Genomic DNA, 23,657 nt, shown 5'->3' with positions numbered 1-23,657 from the left:
CACTTCAACAAATACAATTTCTTGGAAAATGAAATTTATATATAAAAACAATCTCCATGACACACACAGAAGGCTAACGAGGATTCTCATACATGAAATTAGATACAATACTTTTCAAAATGATCCTTTACAAGTCTGCGAGAGCGCTGTAAATATTAAAATGGCCAGAAAGCCCATCCTCTGTCAGTCGGTTGGTTGGTTCGAGGGTCAGCTCCTCAGATTTGTCTCTTCTGTCCTCCCTCTTGCTTTCTTGTCTTCTCCATCACTATGCTGCAGCTCTAATTTGAACATATCAGTATTTTTTGTTATTAAATTCTATAATTCCCTGCTTTTTCCTGCTTACAGCCCCTGACCGAGCCCCAACACACATTCACAATTAGCCGAATTCTTATCATTTATCTCTCCTATTTTGGCTTCCTTAGTTTTATTAGAAATCCCACCCTCCTGCTCCCATGAGCAATCTGACCCCCAATACAACCTCCTCACCTTAATCTTTCTGCTGCGTTTATAAACTGCCCGATAAAGTGTTCTTCTCTGTGTTCTGCGTCTGGTTTTTGGTCTGTAATGTTCCTGTTTCTGCTCCAAAGAACCTCTCCTGGTCTCTGAATGTATTATCTGCATTGACTGAGTGGATATGTTATCAGTCTGTGTGTGCTGTAAATCCACTGGCTTCAGTTTTAAACACAGCATTAACAGTGTGCAGAGCAGAGACGGTTTAGCTTGTATCTGACCCGTTTATTCTAAATAAAAACTAAACTCCGTCTGGACTCATGGTGTGAAACTAAGCACAACACTTGATCTTAGATGTAAAGCACAAAATAAATATTTTATGGCTTAAGCAACAATAAATAATCTGTTACATGACGTATCAAGCAGCAGTAATACTCGCTGTACCACTCAGGGTACTCTTTGTAATGGCTTGCCTTCTCCTTCCTGGAACTACAATTTCATCTTTATTGTAAACCCATCACGGGTTTCAGCTTCGAGCTCTAATAAATAATATTCTACAGCTCGAATCTACACTCACATTAGGAAAAGTATGTAAAGATGCTACATAATGGATCACGTCAGCTCTGTTGAAGTGTCAGTGTTCAGATGAGGGGAAATCTTTTTAATCCACCTGTAAGACAAACACAGAAAGCAACCCGACAATCTTACACTGCTGTAGAGCACAACAGCTGCCCCCCCGACCATCCAATAAACTATTAACCCTTTACATCATAAACCTTTTTTTTTTTACAGCATCATGGCCAAATGTATGTGGACACCCAAACCCAGTTTTGTAGTTGTGTCCATCAAACTGGATGGACATTTGCACACACGAGATCCATCGCCAACACAGCTCCTCTGCACAGCGCTGGCAGTAGCTTTACTATTCGTCTGCAAAATGCTACTAAATGGGTAAAACGAGTAATTCTCAGCATTTAAAGAAGATCTGTTGGGCTGATGTCCAAATGCAGTTTAAGTCTTGAGCTCTAGAGTTGCTGTGCAAGGTTCACAGATCAAATTAACTAATATTTCATTAAGATAAAGGTAAATAAACTGTTTTAGCTCCCTTTAAGTAAAAAAAAGTGTTTAAGAGCTTTTGGCTCACAGGGTTTTAGGAAACTTGAGCCACATTAAAGAGAAAATAAGGACAAGTTCTTAATGAAAAACCTAAAAATGAGAAAAGAAACACAAAGTAAAAAAAGAAAAGAAAGTCCATCCTTGTTTCAGTTTCAGCTGATCTTTGATTTTTGACCAACTAACATGATAAGAAAGAAACTTTCATTTCAGCATCTGCATTTTCTTTCTGAGTTAAAAATATCGTAATCATGTCATTTGATTCCCCTTAGTGGGATTGGGTTAAAAATGCAGTGCAGACTGTTTCCATGGTTAAAATGGCCAAAAACCCCTTTAAAAACTGCCCGGTGACAAAAAGAGGCATCGAGTCTGTCCACATACTTTTGGCCGTAGTTCTTAATTCTGAATCGCTAACACGGATAAGGTCACAGGCGAGGTGACGTGTGCGTGATTATACAGTATGATCCACCTTACAGTATTCTGTTACAATGACACCGTAAAAGAATAGATAATCTGGGAAAAATAGTCTATGGGATATGTGAAAACTGCAGATCTGCACTCGGAATTCAAGATCAGAAGGAATAAAAAAGCTAAAACTTTTCACTTGCTATTCTAATGAAGGGCACAGATGGTAAACTACAGAGAAATGCTGCCGCCGTGATCTGGATGAAGCCACTTAGTCCCTTTTCCGTGTCTGACCCCGGAGTCTTTGGGAGTTACCGGCTGGCTGGCTGACACGTGCGCTTCCAAACATCACTGCGTAGCCCTTCACCATTCTCAATGGTCTGCCCATATTTGGTCTTTAAAAGTCAGTATTCATGTGTAAAAAAATATAAAATCAACTCACAGACAACAAAGTCCAGCTGGAAGTCGGAATAATTCCAGTTGAAATGTTTTAACATTTGCTTTTTGGTATGGAATGGAGAAAAGAAAAGGGGACGTGTAGTGCCTGGGAATCAGAGATGTTTGGAGTACAGCTGCTGTTACCTGATTGTGCTTTTCACAGAGGATTCATGATATAAACACTCGCTAGGAATCTCAACTGGCCTGAGTGGAGGCTCAATGGCATCAACCAGGATGGATGATGAGGATGAAGGTTGAGGAAAGATGCCTGGAGAGCAGTCTGACGAAAAGGGGAACATCTGAGAGACTGGGTGAGTATTGCACATCAAGTATAGCCGTCTTTTGCGACTGCTTCAGTTGATGTTTCAGGACGTTTTCAGGGCAGCTGTGCAGAAAGGATTGAAACGCTGAGGAGATAGGGCCGTCAAACCCTCGACCTTGAACCCTCTGCATGCAGGAACTGCACTAAAGCAGCTTCTCGTATAACTTCAAAAGACGATTGCACGTACCTGCCGCACAACCAAAATCCCCAAAGTCCAGAACCCGAAAAATGAGAACAGGAGGAAAAAATAGAGGAGAAACTTTGAGCCAGCCTCTCTTTGTTTGGGCTCCAACAGCAGCTGATGGTGATCCTGGAGGAGTCTGCTGCTAGCCCAGCTGTATCTGTCCAGAGTACGTCGTCAGGAGGAGCATGATGGAGAAGCCCGTCAGCAGGCCGGCGTTCTGGATGCCAAAGGTGAGGAGGAAGCTGCTGCCGCCTGCATCCTCTTCCTCACGACTCACCTCGTTCATCTCTGGAAACTGTGACACATAAAACAGAGTGTCACTTCGTAAGTATCTAACGAGTAAACAAGAACAGCTCGACCTTATTCAGCTCAGTCACACCAACTACTACTCATTATCTTACCCCTCATTCAAATTGTTCAATCTTTCAAAGTCCAACACATAAAATATTTACAAGGACTCTCCCCTTTCCTAACCAGCTGTTCAAACCTTCTGTTTGTAATAAACAGCCAATCAGAAGAAAGCTGGCTTAGAGTGGGAGGAGCAAAAACAGCTTGTTTCAGAGAGAGGGTAAGCTTGGAGGCAATCAAGGCTAAGATGAGAAAGAATCATTCAGGATTATTTTTCTCATTTATGGTCCAAGAATAAAAAATGTGAATCTGAAAATGAGCAGCAGAGCTCCGCCTCAGGTCAGCTGTCAGCTTAATCGCACATGTTTCAATATAAATATATTAACACAACCTAACGTGAAGGATGTAACAAAAACTGCAAAAGCAAACTGACTAGCAATCAGTGTACAGACTGTATAGTACAAATCATTTATTTCATTAGGCACCTTTTAAGTTTATTACATAGAAACATAATGCACAGCTTTTAAACTTTCTTTGAAATATGACTCTTGGACATCCTGTACAGTGTCTGACAGTGAGAATTTAAAAAAGACTTTTACCGCTACAAATAAATTCTGTACTTCTGATTGGATTTTTACTTGTTTATTATTTTTATTTCTCAGCATAACCAACTAAACAGCAACACGAGAACATATTTCAAAAGCCCACTACCTCAAGAGACCCATCTGTGTTGATTTAATCTCATAGTTCACAAATCACTGACCATGTCTGCCAGAGCGATGTAGAGGAACATTCCTCCTGCCAGGGCGAAGATCCAGTTGGGAGAGAAGCTGTTACCGGCCAGGATGCCAAAGCCCATGCCTAGGTAGCAGCAGCAGGCCGACAGGAAGTTAAAGAAGAGAGCCTGCTGTATGCTCATGCCGGCGTTCAGCAGGATCACAAAGTCTCCTGGTAGCAGGAAAACATGCAACAGAGTCAGAACAGCTGACGTTTCAAGTAGTTTGTTTTGTGACAGCAAACAAAACATATCCATTAAATTCATTAAGAAATGTTCTCAGGAGATCTTATACTAAAGGGCCAAAAGGAAAGTAGCTGGGGTTAAGCTTGCAGCCTGATTATCTCGGCATTAGGGACACCCGCCCGCTCAGAGTCCGCCCTGACTCACCCAGCTCATGGGGGAACTCCTCGCACAGGATCGCCACCGAGGTGCTGATGCCCTGGAAAACAGAGGCGGTGAACGAGGCCCCGATGGCCAAGCCGTCAATAAAGTTGTGCAGGCCGTCGCTCAGTGTGATCATCCAGGCCAGCGTGCCGATATCAGAGTAGGTCGTCCCCTTCAGCCAATAGCAGCCGCCACCACTGGTGCCTGACCGGCCACCGCTGTCTGGACTCTGAGAGTCCTGGAAGGAGCGGAGGGAGAGAAACCGGTGGTTCCCACTTTGTAAGTTAAATTTCTTTAGATCTGATTATTTCAACAAGAGTGATTTTGTTGTTTTTAGGTGTGAACCTCCAGTCATAAACTGACACTGTCCACATATACAAAAGTTAATTCCCATTTTCATTTTCTGCGTTCCTCTTCTTTTAAAAGTCCAGCAGACAAGCTGCTCTTTAAGCTGTTACATCCATACCTGTGGAGTCTGTGCAGGGCTGAGCATGAGCTCGCCCTCCCCTGCGTCCACTTTGCCCAGAGCCAGGCTGCTGGCTTCTCCGTTCTGCTGCAGCTTCTCCTTCTCCCCCTCCTCCAAATCCCTGTCAGGGGTTGAGTAATGATCTGCACCGGGGTAGTGGCTGTGGCCGTGGCTCTGAGAGACAGGCGGGGAAAAATCTCAGCACATTCTGATTATTGTGAGCAGCATCTTCCTGACAGGTGAAATAACCTCAACATCTGGTTAAGAGGAGGTGCAGATAAGAGATCTGACTTAAAAGTTGAAGATGTTCCTTTTTGCTTTTGTCGTATTTGCTGGGACTGAACAGCTGAAAAGGCCGACCACGTGATTTTAACCATTTTCTCCTTCAGTGACTCAGTGAGGTCGAGTTCTGTGAACTGTCTGCAAAGCCAACGAGGAATGAAATCTGCTCAAAAGCGTGCAACAAAGTCGCGAGTAAACCACAGCACAAAGTCACTGTTTCACTCAAGGACACGACACCAGATCCGGAGCTCCTTTAGCTCGTAAAATTGTTAGCAGTTAACTAGGTTGGACTGAAAAAGAGCAACCACAAGGTGGAGCAACGGTCCCACAATCACACCCCACAGTTTCTTTTATTGGCTTGTCATTTAAAATTTTAGATTTAAAATCGAGGAAAATCTACAAAACGAGTGCTGAATCTGTGCAAAGTTATTATTTTTAACACTGAAACCGTTACAGTATCCACTCTGAGGCTTTTCGGGTTTAAGGAATTTAATTTTCTAAGAGCCGATGACAGGACACCCTGCTGTATCTTTTTATAATGGAGAACTTTGAAATACAAACACATGCTACACACCACCTATCAAATTGCACCACAGCACTGGCTGCAATATTCAGTGTCTACAGCTTATATAGGTATGCATATATAGAAAACAAGCTTTGCGTATTTGAGTTTATGGTGTTAATCTTTCAAATATTTTACTGTTTTCACAAAACAATGTGTAAAAGAAGAAGAGGGTGAAAGCGGTCGCAGGCAGCTCAACATATTTAATAACTGATATTTAATTAGCAGCGACATCTGAGTGACTGAAGCTGTTAATTTATAGAATTTCACCTGATAAACTGCCGAATAAAACTTTTCTGCCGCAGTTGTTCCCACTTCCGAGGTGCACAGGGAGGAGAGGATGAAGATCCAGGTGGTGTGAACTACGACCTCTCCGTGAGCTTCTACAGCGATTCAAATATTTTATTTACCTTTTCGGAGAACCTTTTATCAGGCATCTTCTAACACATGAGCGCATCTAAGGTAATAAATGATTTCATTTATTTTTTAAAATGTCTTTTTAAGTGGATCTTCCTGAGCAGTTGCACTTCTCCCGTTTACAGACCACATATTTCACCATCAAGGTTTTCTATTGGTCGCTCCCCTTCGTCGGGACCAATGACTGGGAATATATCACGTGACCAAATGTCCATGACGCGCCATGTGGTGCCTCATTGGCTGTTACGTGTGTGGAGTTAAATGATTGGCTCTTTTTCTTTCTTTTTTTAAACGTCTCTATCGATCTCATGCCCCGATGAAGGCAAAAACACGAATGTCTGTCAGCAAAATCCTCTTTTGAGTGATTAAATTATTCTTCAAAGTCACGGAAAACAAGAATGTTCAGGTCATCTCGCCTTCCTATTATGTCTAAAAGTCACGAGAACATTTTCAGGTGTCTCATTTTTCACTTTAGTACAGTATGTACAACAAAGACTACAGTGCATAATGTACACTGTATTAGCAGCACCTCTGGCTTCAACTCCAGCTAGTGACTTTGCAAACCTCTGTGTCAGTCAACAGATGGGATCAAACACGCGGTTTGTAAACTGCCTGCAGCGTTGAATCATCACTTTCCCAGTTCTTTCTCTCAGTTACTGAGACGACAACACCCTGTCCAACTAGTGTAACCTGCTGCTGCTGCTGACAATAAATATTTAATTGTGTGGCGTGATCACAGCAAAGACGAATCAGAAACATTAGATGCTAGCCTGAGAAACACATGAAGGAGTAACCAGGGATAAACTATTCCCCACTCAGCAGAAACATGACGAGAAGACACTTCAAGCCTTGCCAGGTGTCTGAACAGTTTTAAAATAGTGAACAGAGCACAGCTCAGGCTTTTGCAACACACCGTGAACCACATTTGAAAATAATTACTCTTTCTCAACATTTGCACGTACTTTCTGTAATCTTGGTGACTGGTTTGAACGACAGCGACTATCTAACAATAAAATAAAATAAAACACAATGAAGTCAATTTGTATCACTCTTGGTATACACTCACCCCGTTTTTTTGCTTTAGGAGCACTCTGAGAACTTTTTCAGTGAAGAAGAAGAGGTAAAAGCCTCCGAACACCACGGCGGACTTGGACACGTAGAAATCGACCATTGGGTCAAATCCAAAGGCCTAGCATGCAGAAGAAGATGATGTTAACACGTGCAGCAATGTGTTGCAATAAAGAATGCTTTCATGAAGGGCAGTGGTTCAGGATCAGAGGGCCCCGATCCAGGATCAGAGGGCCCCGATCCAGGATCAGAGGGCCCCGATCAAGGATCAGAGGGCCCCGATCAAGGATCAGAGGGCCCCGATCAAGGATCAGAGGGCCCCGATCAGGATCAGAGGGCCCCGATCAGGATCTGAGGCCCTGAATCACTGTCCTTTGTGTTTCTTGCAAAAATCGTATTAATTTAGTTGAATTTAAGTGAGGACTGACTCACAGCTGATTGATGTCTGCAAGACAATTTAGACTATTAATGTCATTTCCAATCAAAAAACCTTGATTTTCCTTAATGCTTGTGCTGTCTATGGTGACTATAAACTTTAAAGCAGATTATTCTGTTGTTCAGTGGTACATACAATAAAAACTCATCCTACTCACTGTGAAACTGTGATTTATCTCACATTAAGTGAAAGGAGAAAAAAAATAACTAGTGCACATAAATACATGTGCACAAGGATTTGAACAATGACAGTTTATCATTTTGTCCTTGCACATCACCACAGTGGATTTTAAAGTCATCAAAATGTGATTTAAATGCAGAGTTTCAGCTTTAATTCAAGCATTAACTGTTTAGGAATTACAGTTATTTTTATATGTAGCCGCTTAAAACTACAACATTTTAAATGTAAGGACTAGAAACTGAAAACTGCCTTACTGGGTTGAGATCAGGTGACTGACTCGTCCACTGAAGAATATCTAATATATAGATTATTTTTTGGAGACTTTTGGAGAAACCTTTTAGTAATATGAGCAGAGAGTACAGCCCAGCACACGGTACAGAACTGAGAAAAAACTCTAGTGACCCAGTTCCACTGGCAGCCATACATGCCCGTGCTTGTTGGGCATGTATGGCTCCACCATGCTTGACATATAATTTGCTACACTTCTCCAAACTTTTCTCTTCCCATTCCGGCTACATCGGTCCAAAGAATTTCATTCCAGAGCTCTTCGGATTCTTTCAGATATTTTCTGGCAAAGTGTAATCTGGCCCTCCTGCTCGTGAGTGTAACCAGAGGTTTGCACCTTGCTGGAAGCCTTTTGTATTTACGTTGATGAAGGAGTCTCTTGTATGCAGTTATGTAGTTGTTTTTGTAAACCATGGAAATAATTCTGTGATCATCTGCTTCTCTTGTCTTCTGTGGTATTTCAGGCCTTTTGCTGTTGCTGAGCTGGTGAGTCCATCCTTACTTTTTAAGAATACAGCAGAGTGTTGATCTGACACTCCTAAATGTCTAAACAGTTATTTGTTAAACCCCTTAAATTAAACCTGAACCTCTGCACTTAAGTCTTTTCTTGAATGTTTGACTTGAAATACACTGTGGGGGTGGGCAGAGATTAAATTTAAAAAACAAACATGGACCTAACTGTATTTCCAAATGCTTTTATTTTATTTATATATATATATATATATATATATATATATATATATATATATATATATATATATATATATATATATATATATATATATATATATATATATATATATATATATATATATATATATATATATATATATATATATATATATATATATATATATATATATGTTCTTTCCAGGAACTACACAGCAGCCCTGCTAAAAATGCACTGCAGCAAACTGAGCCTCAGCAGCACCAACACTACCTCTGGGATGAGCTGAAACAGGGCGTTGGAGTAGAGAGTGCCAATGGCCAGGGCTATGAAGTAGAGCAGCAGTCGCTTGTAAAAGGTTTTCTTCATGAAGGGCACGACGCACGCCCCGACCAGCGAGCACAGAGAGATCAGTGTCACGCATAGGATCCCATAGCCCCAAACTGATTAACAGAGGAGAAAGAAGGGGGAAGAAGAGAGAGAGAGAGAAAGAGGTAATCAGTTTGGAAATAATCTTGTCAGATTAATGACCAGTGTGTTAACCAACGTCATGAGTTTTAAAAAAAGGGGGGAAGACCAAGCAGTTAACTCCCTGGAAAGGAACAATTAAATGAAATCATCCTGAGAAAAAAGAGACATGAAAGGATTTTCAGGAACAGCGAGCCGATAATCCGCTGAAAACAGCTGAAGTGAGACCACCTTTTACTTGTATTTGAAGATAATCACCAGTTCCTCATTTCCACTGATAAAAAGAAGACGTCATTATAGTTTACTCCAATCTCAAGCATTCACACACACACTCTCGTTTTCATATCTTAGTGAGGACATCTAATTGACATGCTTTCCCTAGCTGCTTACCCCAACCCTAACCATCAAAAACAAATTCCTAACCCTCAGCCTAAACCCGAACCATAACCTAACCGTAACCCTGACACTAAAACCACATTTTGAGCCTCAAACTTGTGGGTTTTTGTCCCCACGAGTACAGCGGCATGCCAATTTTCTGTCCTCACAAAGATGTGGCCCACACACGGTTGTTATGATCTACTCAGGTGTGTCTGTACCACTGTCATAGCCTCAGGCTAAACACTGCAGAGACAAAAGGGGGGCAAACGAACTTTAAATAGCATTGCTCCTTCTGCTACGAGTGGGCTAACAAGGGGTCACATTTCAGTTTGAAGGACACTTTAAGGGTGCAGTGCTCCATTTCCCAGGGCTCTGTTACACACAGTGAAACACATGACCCCCCCAAACAGTGACTAAAACCATGTTTCAGGTCTGTACAGCTTTTCTAGCATCAGAACAGAAATTCTCTCCTCAGTTAAACAACATAGGTGGCTTAGATCTCAGTACCAGGAGAGCTACAGACACAGGTACACACACACACACACACACACACACACACACACACACACCCCAGATCAGAGCAAATTCCACAGGGCCCGAGAAAGCCACAGAAAGGAAACAAAGTCAGAAACAGGAAAGAGTTATGAACACAGGAGAGACAATGGCGAGCTCGGCCAAAGTGCCGCAATTTTGTAAATGACGGCAGGTCAGACCGTTTCCAAGTTTCCTACCAAACCCCCTCACAATCAGCTGTTTTTTGGTATTTTTAATGAAGCCATGAAAAGCATTAATTACAGTACTATAAGCATTTGCTGAATTACACCAGCTCATTATGAGAGGGTCGGGTGGAAAGCACTGACTGATTTTTGATGGCAATGCCATGAACGAAGCAGAGCGTAATCTTTGTATGAGTGCATGAAAGTCAAAGGTCTGCATGTATGCATGTCCCGATGTCAAACCTCTGGCAGCAGCTGCAGGATGGCAGTGGAGAACAGCGTGCCAATGGCAAGCGCGATGAAATAGGTGAGTGCGTATTTCCCAAAGCGCGACTTCATCAGGGGCACGATGAAAACTCCGGTCAGGGCGGAGACATTGATGATTGTCACACTTAAGAAAGAAAAACCCCAAACTGGAGTTGGAGTAACAGGAAGGTACAACGTTAAAACAAAGCGCTGTGAATAACGTGCAGTCATCCATCTAGAAATCCAGCTCAAGCTGTGGATAAAAGATAACGTCAGCCAGATTCAATCATACAGGTCAAGCATTAAAAACAACAACAAAAACATCATGTGGGCTCCGGGTGTTGGATGTGAGAAAACTGTTGTGTGAGTGTCTTATGTCTGCAAGATCAGCAGCTACTTTGACGTTCATGCCAACGGCAGTAGATTTTCCATCACTGCAGAGGTGAAAAAGTAAATTCTCATTATTCCAACAAATGCATACGATAGCATCAGCCTATTTGATGTCAGTTCAAATCTGGTATCAAACAGTCATATGAAAGAAATAAACACCATCTTTCAGTTTTAAGGTTTAAGTATACATATAATTAAAAAAAAAAAATCTGATCCTTAGAAGGTCTTCCAGTCATTTAAATACAGCCTCAAATGAACAACAGCGCACGACATATTACACTGTGTCGTTATTTCTTTAACAGTTTTTTAAAACCCCTTCCTGCAGCCAGGTGCTGCTATTCAAAGGCACACGATTACTTGTTCATCAGCCAGTTTAACCAGCTCGATACAACCAGACATTTTGGCAGTTTGCTGGTTTGGAGCGTTCAGGTGGGCGTTAAAAAACACCATCAGCGATCTTAAAGAACAACGCGTGCAAACATCAATGAGATGAAGCAACGTTGTAAAGAAAAGTGGCCAAAAGTCCTGTGAGAGAGTGATGAAACCATTACTTCCAGGTATTGCTGTTTAAAGGTGCTCCTCCAAGCTACTGAATCACTGGGTGCATTTAGATTTTCCACTCGCTGCTTTTGGATTTGACTTTGTTTTGTCAGATAAAAATATGACAGTATAATATGTCGCGTGTTATTGATTGACATTGACCTGATACGTAAAACCAAGAGAGCTAAAAGCAGATGCATTTTATTTTTCATATGACTGTATGCAGCTGCAGCTTATTGATTTTTAAGTACTCAATTAAACTGTTCTTATATTTTCATGGGGTTAAAATCAATGCTCAAACTTGTGTTGACAGATTTTCTGATCAGGAGAAAAACAGGCTGCACAGACAGTTGAATCAGCTAGAAGCATGCACCACATAAATCCTGCAGTTTAATCCACTTTCTGTTCCCTTCTTTAGTTTTAGTAATTATATTGTGATACGCTGCAGCTTTACTCCACCTGGACTCTAGAAAGCAGTCAAATAAAACAATTTAAGTACATGAAGTAGTTGAAGTGCTCACACACAATGCTACAGTTAAATATATGCAGCAACACCTGTAAAAAGAATAAAAGGAAGTAGCCATTGGTTAGATTTTCCATATCCTACAAAACAAATTTTTGGATGCTGTGAGACAACTTCTCAACTTCTTGCTGAGGAAAAAACAAGTAAACAGATGAGCAACAATGGTGATGAAGGGAGATGAGTACAGCTGAGGAAAAGAGATATTTAATAATGTTAAAAAAAAAATGCATAAAGGGGAGAAAAACATGAGATTGTATCAGATCAGAAATGGTAAAAAATGGAAATCAGCATCCCGTCATGTTACTAAACTGGATACAAAAGAAAGGATAATCAGGTCATATTTCAAAAAGTATTTCCTCAAAGAAAATCTGCTGCATGCAGATCAGAAGCTGTGACAGTAGTTTCCCAATAGCAGCATCCAGCTCAGCTATGAACCATGGGAACTTTATCCTAAACATTTTAATGACATCAGAAACTCAAACAGAATTTTAGAGAATACAGAGCCAGATGTCTTTGAGCCGTTTAGATGAGTTTGAATCGTTTCCGCTTTCTGATGAAACTATGGTGAAACACTCTGTGGTTTCTGACTCAATAGCAAAACTCTGTTTCCCCACTACTTGGCACCACTGTTTTATATTTCATCATTATTATTTAGTGTTTCCAGTAGCTAATGGACCTACAGTAGCTCTGGTACAGAAAAACAAGAAACACCAACATTCCCATCACTGACTTGATATTGGTTCTTATGTTCAATGGTAACTTTATTGTCTCCAATGGGAAATTGATTTGCTGACTTCGCATCCCTGCTAAGTTTTGCGTCTTTTGGTCTCACACACCCGACACTTTATTAGGTACATCTTCTAGTGCTGGGTTGGGTCCCATTTTCCCTTCAGCATTGCCCTTAACGCTTCATGCCACAGATTCACAGGATGCTGAAAACATTTCTCTGAGATTTTGGTTCATAACGACATGATAATATCACACAGTGATGTCAATCTCCCAAAGGTGCGGAGGTCAGGTGACTGTGGAGGCCATCTGAGCACAGTGAACGGTCATGTTCAAGAAACCAGTCTGAGAGGATCTGATGTTGTGAACCGGAAAACTGTCCTCTTGGAATCTTTTATTAAAAGGGTTGGATGAGGTCAGCGACAATACTCGGGTTGGCTGTTGTGTTTAACCAATGCTCCTTTGGTACTAAGGAGAACAAAGTGAGAAAATATACCCCAAACAACTAGTTTTGATGATACCTGTGAACTGTAGCCTCAGTTTCCTGGACTGAGCTGACAGGAACAACACCTGATGTTGTCTTCTGCTGCTGTAGTGCATCCGCTTCAAGGATCAACATGTTGTGCGTTTATAGATGCTTTTCTGCATACCTTGGTTGCAACCAGTGGTTATTTGAGTTACTGTTGACTTACTTTCAGCTCTAAGCTGTGTGGCCACTCTCTGATTTCTGGTATCAACAAAACATTTCTTCCCAGAGACGTGCCACTCACTTCATATTTTCTCTTTTTTGGATATTTTTCCTATCAGTCACCTAAATCACCTTTCCTACTCTGATGGTTGGTTCTAACGAGTTGAGATGGAGTACACACCAAAGTGGCTGGTGAGTAACCTGCAAATTCCATGTTTGCAAACTGTCTCCATTACTGCTGTCTAGAGTGTTTCTTTCAAAAGAGGCTCAAGACTTCTGGAAAAATCATCAATCTATTGAGAAATGTTCACGGTGTACAAGAGCCGTGCAGACGAGTCAAAAACCATTTAAACACAGCTGCTGGACACGCGGTTAAGAACATAAGCAGCAGAATAAAGAGAATGTCATCAAACATCATTAAAACAAGTATCTGGTTAAAAAAGGATCATTATTTTATGTCTATTAGCAGCATATCAGTGCTAATGTGAGTCCTTGGGTAAAGCTGGATTATTCACATGATGAGAAAAGAAAAGGTTATTAAATTTCCTCTCTGATACCCGTAAACCTCCAGCTAGGAAAACATCTCTCAAGCCAAAATAAGCTGCCTAAAGAGGAAAGTGTGAAGTGAGCTGAAGCCATGAGGGCCTGATAAGGGAAAACAAATTTGTCAGTGGAGAGTGAGAAATGGAGCCACAGCTCTGGGGCCATTTCTTCTTCACCTGTCAAGGATGAAATAAATAAGGACACCAGCTACAGCACAAGATTCAAGCCCAAAGTCTTTGCCTGCATAAAGAAAGCTGTCGTTTTTCTTTTAGCTGAAGCTCAACAAATGTTTTGGACTTTTCTGAACCGATGATCCTGAGGCCTTGAGCACAAAACATCACATGACTTAACCAAAACCTCCAAGTCTGTGATTAGCTTGCTTTTTATACCAGCCACACACTCCAGAGCCAATTTAGTTTTACTTCATGAAGACTCAAAGGTTTTTCTTTTTCTCTTTAAACAGCAGCCTGCACTGAATTCAGCATTTCCTAGAATTTCTGACAGGATGTGCACGTCAAAGCTTTCCAGCCTGGACTGTCTTTACCTGGATGAGATCTGTGCTGCATACTGAAAACGCTGAGAGAAGCTGGACTGTGGACTCTGAAAAATGTGCTGGTTTTTACAGAAAACTGAGAAATGCAATCTGAGCTCTTGGCTAACTGTGCGTGCTTATTTTGGCTTTCACCTCCTTCGGGGACACCATAAAATCACCAGGCAACAAAACACACAAATTTCGAGCTGAGATTTGCAAGGTGTGTGATAATACTTGAACTGACAACAGACATGAACAATGAGGCACAGAAAACCTTGAAAGAAATACAGCGATTGCAGAGGAAGTTAAAAAGAAAATATTTGGAGAAGAAACACTTTCTGGATTTATGCTGTTTTTGTCTGAGATGCTGCTTGGATGAATCCAAATGTGTCTCTTCTAAATAACAATGAAAAACAATGAAAAAGGCTTTAAAAGACATTAAGGAGCAAAAGGTAAACTTTGATCAACACATATGTACAATTTCCACCAGAGGAAATTAAAACATACAAATATGTTAAATATTAGTATTTAGTTGGTGCTCACCTTCAGCGTCTGAGGGCCTGGGGTAGGTGTCGCTGCTTTGCTCCTCCCCTTTATGTGCCCTGCAGCTGCCAGCATCCAGCTGCTGCAGCATGGTGGGGCACAGCTCCTGAAAACCCTGGCCATCCAGCCGCGACGCCTCGCTCATGCTGTAAATGGCCAGTGTGTCTGCAGGCAAGCACTGGAACAGGAAACATCCCCATAAATGACCCACACAAGCGAACATCTCACCGTTGGTGAATTAGCCAGGACATAACCAGGATGCAGTGACAGGTTAGCATGCTTTTCACCTTCATGTGGACTGAAAACACAACACAAATGAGTCTGTCAAGACTCATATTTGGAGTCTAGACTAGACGAAATTAACAGGAAGGCACCATTGCATAACATTGGTGTCACCAATAAAATAAATAAATAAAAAAACAGCATCTGACCAAATAAAAATGATGATTAAATTTTCGACTCTAATGAGTTAATGTTAACAAAGTAACAGTTTAAAATAATCCTTTTCGTTGGGCCTCGTTGTTGCCTCCACCGACTGTGTCATCACAGCACTGTAACATTTATACTGGGCACGCTGAGGCGGGCTGAACCTGCTCAGAGACAGGTGTTGCCCCTCAGAATAAACCTTCATGTTCATGCTGGAACAGAAATAGAAGTCAGAGCTCCCTCTTTATAATCGGAGAATCTGAGCTCTTGAACTGATATATCAATGAAACTAATGTGTCTTCAACTGAGCTGCAACGCATGACCGAGGTCATAAACATCAAGGGGTGGAGAAACAAGGAAAGTGCGTCCCAAAGTGACGTCACAACTGCCACTCACGAGGGCGACAGCACCTAAAGTAGGTGTTTTCACTCAGAGCCAGAGCTTTTTAACAACATCTGCTCTCATTGTAATTATGAAAAGGCTGAAGTAGAGAAACAAGTTCAGAACAGAGTGTTTGATGCAATCAGAAGACTGAGCTTTTGGGATTAGTTGCGCATGCGTTGACTCGGGATGCATGTGGCAGATGTCGCTTTAATCCTGACTTAAAAAGATGGATCAGAAAAACAGAGGAAGACAGAATAAACACAGTGAGTGAAAAATTAAAATTAGGTGAATAAAGTGATCTCTCAGATTTTAATGTTATTTATTGTCATGTAATAAATACCAGTTCATTAGATTTATATTTTTACATGTATTTGTTTGCTACACTGTATTTTACAAAGGTGGGAAAGAAAAGTTGGTGCTGAAAATAATAAAAAGCTTTAAGATCTGTGACGTGGTAGAAGGAGCAGATGCCTCAGTATGCTGCAAAGTCAAACTGTGGAACACCCTGAATATTCTTTGTAGCTCGGCCGGTTATTGACAAACGAAACGTTTCAGTGTCACAAACCAACGCCTGACTCACGTGTGACGTCCTAGCCATCATTTATTTTTTTTGGAAAGGTTCATACTTGGCCACCAGTACTCACAGCGAATCTATTCAAAGGCAGATCAACAAGTGAGTGAGTCAATGAGCCACGACACTAAGTATGGGAAATATGCTAAACAGCTCAGCTATCTGGAACCGGTACTGCCTGTTTCTTCCAGACCGGACTAAAGCTGGATTTATGAGTCTACTTCAGAGTCCTGCAAAGGTGCACGAATGTTAGTCTTTAACTTCTATTTGTTATATTTATTCCACAACAGAAATAAAATATGAATTTAAAATGGAGAGAATGAAAAGGTTTTGTACCTTGGAGTTGTTGAACTGGGGAGGTGTGGTTGTTGGTGTTTCAGCTGTGCTGTCGCTTTCACTCTGGCCCTGGCTGAGGGCTGCTAACAGAGATCGCAGCTGAGGGACCGTGATGGTGCTGTTGTCCCCATAGCGGGACAGAATGTCCTGTAGCACCTGAGCAGGTGACTGCGTCTGACTCTCCACCTGACCAGTCACCTGGCAGAGCAGCACAGCTAGAGCCAGCAGGAACGCCAAGTCAAAGTGAAAGAGGCTGGTGGATGTAGCGGCACGGCCATGAGGGCAGCAGATGAGCATGTCTTCTTCAGTGGACGCAGGACGTCGATCTGTGGGGAGGACAGAAGCCACAAAAAAGAAAGTTTGAGTAAATCTTTGAAATCACTGAAGAGAATGTGGCATTACCTCGCTTTTTAGGAAACTACTTGGATTGCATGTTGAGGACCTGAAATACCAGACTATCAATATCTGTTGGACACATCACTGTTTGTGTGCAAGCACGTGTCGCTATTTGCTGGAAATTCACTATACTGTCTAAACAGCATAGTTTCTGTATGCGACTTCCTGATAAGGTGTGTTAACATTGTGATAGTACGTAACAGAACACAGTAGTAGTAGTAATTTTGACGCATACTGACAATTTTCTGATAGAAAACAAGCACGCTAACAGTAATATATGGGTTGATGTTTCTCATGTTTATCTTATTAATCCCGGCCAATCTGAGCGATCGAGGTAGACGGGCCTTCATCGGGGAGGCCACATCCCAGCCTGCCCGGAGTTTGTCAAAAGGCACCTGAAGGACTCTCGGACCATGAGAAACAATTCTTCACTCTGATGAAACAAAGATTGCACTCTTTGGCCTGAATCCAGGCATCATGTCTGGAGGGAACCAGGCACTGCTCATTACCGGGCTAATAGCATTACTAAGGTGAAGCATTGTGGCAACAGGTACTGGGAGACTCGTCAGTAGGGATGGGAATTGAGAACCCAGTAGTCCAATTCCTTGGAATGGTTAGTCTGCCTGGCTATCCATACTCTAGGCACAATCAGCTGATTTCTGCTCGTGTGTCAGAGGAGGAAAATAGTGGCGCAGTCTACACCGTGGACATTACTTTAATTTTTATTGTATTATTCGATCTACAACAATAATATGCTGCTGTGTGGTTTGGATTGCTCACTATGAAAAAGTCCTGACCCTAAGTTTAATGTCCACACTGAAGTCTTCCTGAGCCCAAGATTGATTCTCTTCTGAATTATGACAACTGAAAGATTTTGGGAGCTTGTAACAGAGCTTCATCCAAAGCAGGAGAAACACTGGTACCAAAACACTCTATAATATACAAAATAACTGCTGCTTGAAGCAAAGCTGTGAACTTCTAATTAAACACCAAACACACAAGGTGACACAAAGAGCTTTTGTAGCACGAAGCACAAGCTGAGAACAGGAAACAGTGGAATAAACACAGTCCCCAATTACAGGAAATTATAGCACACAGATTATCACTGACAATCTCAACCAATGTGCCGTCTGTCGACCGGAAATAGGATTTACTGGTCTTTCAACACTTTACTCAATCGGTGTTGGTGGGATTTATCCAACACTGTGTGTTTCGACTATATAAAACCCTTATGATTTCCACTTTTTTAAAAACTCTGACATCACATAGGATCATGTCCACATAGGGTCCACTGTTGTAACAGAGTCTCTATTCATGTCTGTGCACCCTGCAGGTCTACAAGCAAAGCTGGGCTGAATAAACACAGCCATTCATTTTGTTGTAAAGAAGCACTCACCTTTTCCTACAGAGGTGCGTAATGATAGCCGGTGAGTAAAGAGGCTGTTTCAGTCGGTCTGCCCTGAGGCTCCCAGCCTGCTGAGTAATGCTCACGGGTAACTTGGGAGCTGAGATAGATGTGGGGAGGGAGAAATGTGAGTCTGGAGAGAGCAGCAGGCTCCTCAGGAGTGCAGCGGGCTGTGGAAGAGAGGGAGACAGATAAAATGAAGGTTACAAGTCGCTGGTTAGGAGGAAACAAATAGGGAGAGGTAGACAAAAAGAAATGAGGACTAAAAAGAAACCTGACATGGCAGCTGCCAGCTCAAATCTACCGTGTGTTCTCTTATCCATCGATTCGTCCTCTTCCTGTCTGACACTCGATCCACAAAGTCAAGAACTGAGCCGAACCCTGAATATTTCTTTTCTGCAACTGAAGTGTTTCTTGTTGACACCTATGCAGTTACTTAAAACTGAAGCGTTAAACAGCTCTGAAAAAGATTAATTAAGAAAAAGCAGGCCGACGTGCAAGCAAGTGATCAGGATGATTCACTTTGAAATTTCTCACTTCCAAACATCACTGATGTTTTGGAAAAATGCAGCCTTACCTGAAAAAGTAAAAGTTTTATTTTATCTGGGGAAAGTTGACTAACCAATTTGAGTTCAGGCACCGTCTTTACGTCTCTCTCCAAAGGTCTCTGATCTGAGGAGGCAAAGAGAAGACTCTCCTCTTCTCCCCAGTGAATTACACCCTCTCTCCCACATTTTCCCCTCCACTTGGCCTAATGAGGCCTTATTCTGGAGTTGGTGGAGGAGAGAAATAGAATAAAACTTCAAAAGCATCTTTAGGTACCACTTTTTCAAACTTTCTTCCCTGCAAGTCTCTGTTGCACAATCCTCCTTAAAGTTGCAGGAGCTCTGAACCTTGGCCTCTTTCCTGCTGGCTGCTAATGTTCAGGCACACGGGGAAGCTGAGAGTAAACAATGGTACTAAAATAAATTAGTCAAGCTAAAATTAATACAACAAATACTTGCTCCTTCTAACTTTTTAAAGCTGAGGTTTTCCTGCAGTAGGCAGTGGGAGAGTGTGGTGGACACTATGTTGTGCAATCTGTAGAGTCTATTTGTGAGAAAGGCTTAAAACTGAGCACGCTGATGTGCAAAATAGAAGTGGTGCAACATATTTCATGGGTCAAAACTGGTCTTTGGGAGGTCACATAAGTATGACTGGTCCATATAAGTGAAGTCAGACTGTTTGTATTAAGTAGTTGACAGAAGCCACTGCCTTAGCCAAACATCCTCATATTAACAGGATTTGCTTGGTTAAATAAAAAGGTCTTAAGTACCTCTAATCTTAAGAATGAGATGAAGTAACAGCCAGCTGTTTTGAAGCTTCACCTTGTGGTTTAACTGCTGTTAGTGGTCCCTGTGAAAACCAAGGAAAGCTGCCAGAAGTAAACTGATATCTCTCTCATCTTGTGCATTTATTTTTTATAAGAGAGTCAAGGTGTGTCAGCCTATATTAGAGAGTGAAAGCACAAAGGTGAAACGCATTCACGGGCATGTTCGAGACAAATGTTTGTCTAGAAGAAGGGGAGAACATGTTAAAGAGACCAGTACTGAGGGGAAAAGCCAAGACGCATTTTCTACAGGACAGTATATTACAGTTTTCTGGTTCTTTTTGTAGCCTAACAAGTCTGACTCAAAAGTTTCCCAATATGTATGTGTTAATTCCTCTAAAACCAAAGAAAATGGGCAGACACCAACCAAACCCAGAAGACTAGAAGTTCTGCTGCTACGTTACACATGAACCACCCAACAAACACAGGAAGAAAGGCTTTAACATTCAATTAATATGTTGAAACTTAAGAACCAGCCATGTAATCTTCCTTAACACAAACACAACATGTCGGGTATTCACATCTTGTGAGGACATCTAATTGGCATAATGCTTACCCTAACCATCAAAAATGAATGCCTAACCCTAATATACCTAACCATAACCTAACTGTAGCCTTTACACTAAAACCACATTTTGAGTCTCAGAAATGCCTTCAAACTTGCAGGGACCCTGATTTAGGTCCCCGTAAGTGCTGCTGGTCCCCACAAGTATAGTAAGCTTCCAATTTTTGGTCCCCACAATGATATAAATACACGCTCACACACACACGCATGCACCACACACATGCAACAAGGATGTTTGCAGTCAGTCGATGACATAAATCGTCAACTATCAAATGTCAATATCAACACGAGCACCATAATTGCTGTGTTAGAAACCTGCCTGGGATAATCTCCAGGTTACACACACTAAATACACACATGCATCTCAGCGTCTGGAGGATGTGCAGCTCCAAAAAGTCGAGCTATGATAAACAGTGAAGGAGCAGAAACATTTCTCACTGGCAGATGGCTACGGTCCAATCAAAACAAGTGCCCCGAATGTTGGGTCACGCTCATGTCACCATGTCTGTTTTAGTGGTCACCATGTCTGTTTTAGTGGTGTGTGTGTGCCCACAGATAAGATAAAGGCTGGCAGACGAGACTGGCAGTCTGCAGCACAGACGTGAGCTCTTCAACATGATGGTGAAGGCCATGGATGGAAAGCATGATGATTACATGGGAGCTGGCACAGGGGTGAAGGAGGGAAAAAGCTTAGTCACCAATCCCGACAGCACGCAGAGGACCTCGGATGTCTCAAGACGTCACCTGTTTGTCTGACTTTGTCTTTTTAGGCTCCCATCGTGACAGGATAATCTCTCCCTGATCCATACCCAACCCCCCAAATAAGTAAACATATAATGTTCACTTATCATTTCAGTGATACATTTTTTTTTATTAGTATGTATTCTTGAAGATTTGTTCCCATTTTCAAAATAAGTGTAACTGGCATTTAAATACACCATTTAAATACAAATAAGTATAAATACAATGATTATATTTCTCTATAATATGAAATACCAATGAAGAGGAAATCTAATCTAACACTGGCATGAAAATGAATCCCGTCAAACTGAAGCGCTGACAGGAAGGACACACAAGACAAATCGGGTTTCCGTTACAGATCAGGTAGCCATCCACGAGCAAGCATGAGAATACTGCAGCCAGAGAAAGCCGTGAACTCGCAGGCTGAGGTCACATCTCACGGCTACTGCACCCACGTGTAAACACCGCTCGATGACCAGTTTCCCTCGTCATCACCAACTTCGTGTGCTGACAAGGCAGAAATGAAGTCAGCGGTGGGTTACAGGTCTCACAGGACATCTGGCTGACACTTTACCACCAGCCTCAAAAACAACATGAATAACTGCTTTCCATGGATTAGTTTAACCAAACAAACCATGACCACTCCAAACCCACGCATCCTTTTAATAAATTTGTGAGTAATTAGGGTGATGCATACTGGTGAGCTAATCCACAAACTAAACCATCCATCATAAAAGCACAGAAAGAAACTTTCTGCTCGCATTTCGCCTTTTTAAATAAGCCGGCACCATGAGGCTCCGTACAAGGAGCATAGATGTCGTCATTTGGCACCAGAAAGTTTTAAAAGGGTAGTCTGAAGAGGCAGATCTCAAGAAACAAGTAGGTGTAACAAAAAAAGAAGAAGAAAAGTGGAATTTCGTAACAAAACGAAACAAAAGAAGAGCACAGGGGAATTAAACCAAACAAAGCAGTGAATAAAAGAGGCGCCTGAAACTGTAAGATTAAGTAAGATGTACTTTGTGTTTTTCCAAAAATAAAATCAAACAGCATAATTGCAGTCACTCGTAACAATTCTTATCCTTACTTTCAGCTGGGGAAGATCACAAATCTGTACAGAGAAGTAATAAGTCAACACAGCATTTATCAGGCTAGATATTAACACGTTCACATGAAAGGGATGGCGTTGGTGTTATATTACTGATCACAAACTGGGGTAGGTCTACTGAAGGGAGATTTTACAAGGAGAAATAAAACTTTGGCCAGTGTGAAGCAGGTAAAGCTGCCATAAATGCCGTCTGTGGACGAGAACACATTCATCAGTATCACAGCTCCGTCATTAACACCTGACGTACCAGCGAATGACAAACGCTTAACTATGTTCAGGCGTTTAAACTCTGATAATAAAGGATAAATATAAAAAAGAATTTTAAAAATGAATTCAAACTTAGGCTTGATCTATTTGAAAAACTGACATAAGGTAAAAAAACAACAACAAAAAAGTACAAAGTGCTCTGTTTTAGGATCATATATAGAGGCTTACAGAGCAATAAAGTTATTTTTATATTGCAGCCAGAACAAATAAAGTTGCTTCTAAGAATCCGTATTTCTTACCGATGCTCTTCGGGGAAAGATAAAACTCTGCACTCTGAAGTCGAAGAGATCGTACAGAGATAGTTTTTTTAGAGATTTCAATGATTAACAGGCAGTGATTTCATTCATGTTGCCCAACAAAATGATGATAAGAACACTTGGTATTAAATGCTGCCATGCCATGTGTGTTTCCATAAAATCAATATTTAGGTCTTTAAATAACAAAAGTAACGACTGCCAGTCCCAAACCTGGATAAATAAGGAGGGTTGTGTCACTAAATAGCAAAATTACATTCAATATCAGTCACTCTTATTAGTCCAATAACTGTACTTATCAGACTTGTGACAAATCTAAAAACATAAACAAGCTCTCAGATCTCTGATCTGGTTTCAACAGGCTTTCTCTGCAGACTTGTGCTGACTACAGAGCATGCATTTCATCCTACCTTTTCTATGAATGGAGACTGCTTTTGAACAGATCCTTTGCAATTTCCAGCAGTTTGCACCTCACATCTCGTCCGTCCTCTCACATCTGCACTCTGTCCTCTCAGGCCACTTTATATACAACCACAGGGAAGACCAGGTGAGGCTGTGCATGCCTTCATCAACCCCTAATTACTGTTTCGCTTGGTTCTCGTGCAGTTATCATCAACCAAAGCTGTCATTAGATGATAGAGTGATAGCTGTGGGCACTGTTTTGGTTCACCAAACACATTGTTATTGTGCTCCACTCATCCTGACTACACTCCAAACGACCACCAACCATAAAATTAAAGGGTTTCGACGTGACCCGGAC

At 41.5% G+C, this 23,657-nt stretch overlaps 1 protein-coding gene across 1 annotated transcript in view; it reads right to left on the bottom strand.

The window, feature by feature from the left end:
• Positions 1–12: 12 nt before the first annotated feature.
• The window catches only part of slc39a14 (solute carrier family 39 member 14), a 30,028-nt gene continuing 6,383 nt past the window's right edge, over positions 13–23,657 (bottom strand). The window contains exons 2-10 of the mRNA XM_082553926.1: positions 18,588–18,766; positions 16,796–17,121; positions 15,079–15,256; positions 9,059–9,228; positions 7,216–7,338; positions 4,889–5,062; positions 4,426–4,660; positions 4,024–4,208; positions 13–3,207 (exon numbers count right to left, since the gene is read on the bottom strand). Of these exons, the coding sequence (XP_082410052.1) occupies positions 3,055–3,207; positions 4,024–4,208; positions 4,426–4,660; positions 4,889–5,062; positions 7,216–7,338; positions 9,059–9,228; positions 15,079–15,256; positions 16,796–17,092 (1,515 nt within the window). The 5' untranslated portion in view covers positions 17,093–17,121; positions 18,588–18,766 and the 3' untranslated portion in view covers positions 13–3,054. The remainder of the gene's footprint in view (positions 3,208–4,023; positions 4,209–4,425; positions 4,661–4,888; positions 5,063–7,215; positions 7,339–9,058; positions 9,229–15,078; positions 15,257–16,795; positions 17,122–18,587; positions 18,767–23,657) is intronic.

Source organism: Aulonocara stuartgranti, assembly GCF_965226115.1.
Source record: "Aulonocara stuartgranti genome assembly, chromosome: 12".
Classification (NCBI taxonomy): domain Eukaryota; kingdom Metazoa; phylum Chordata; class Actinopteri; order Cichliformes; family Cichlidae; genus Aulonocara; species Aulonocara stuartgranti.
Note: the sequence above shows the minus strand (reverse complement) of the source record. Positions and strands in the feature narration are given on the sequence as shown.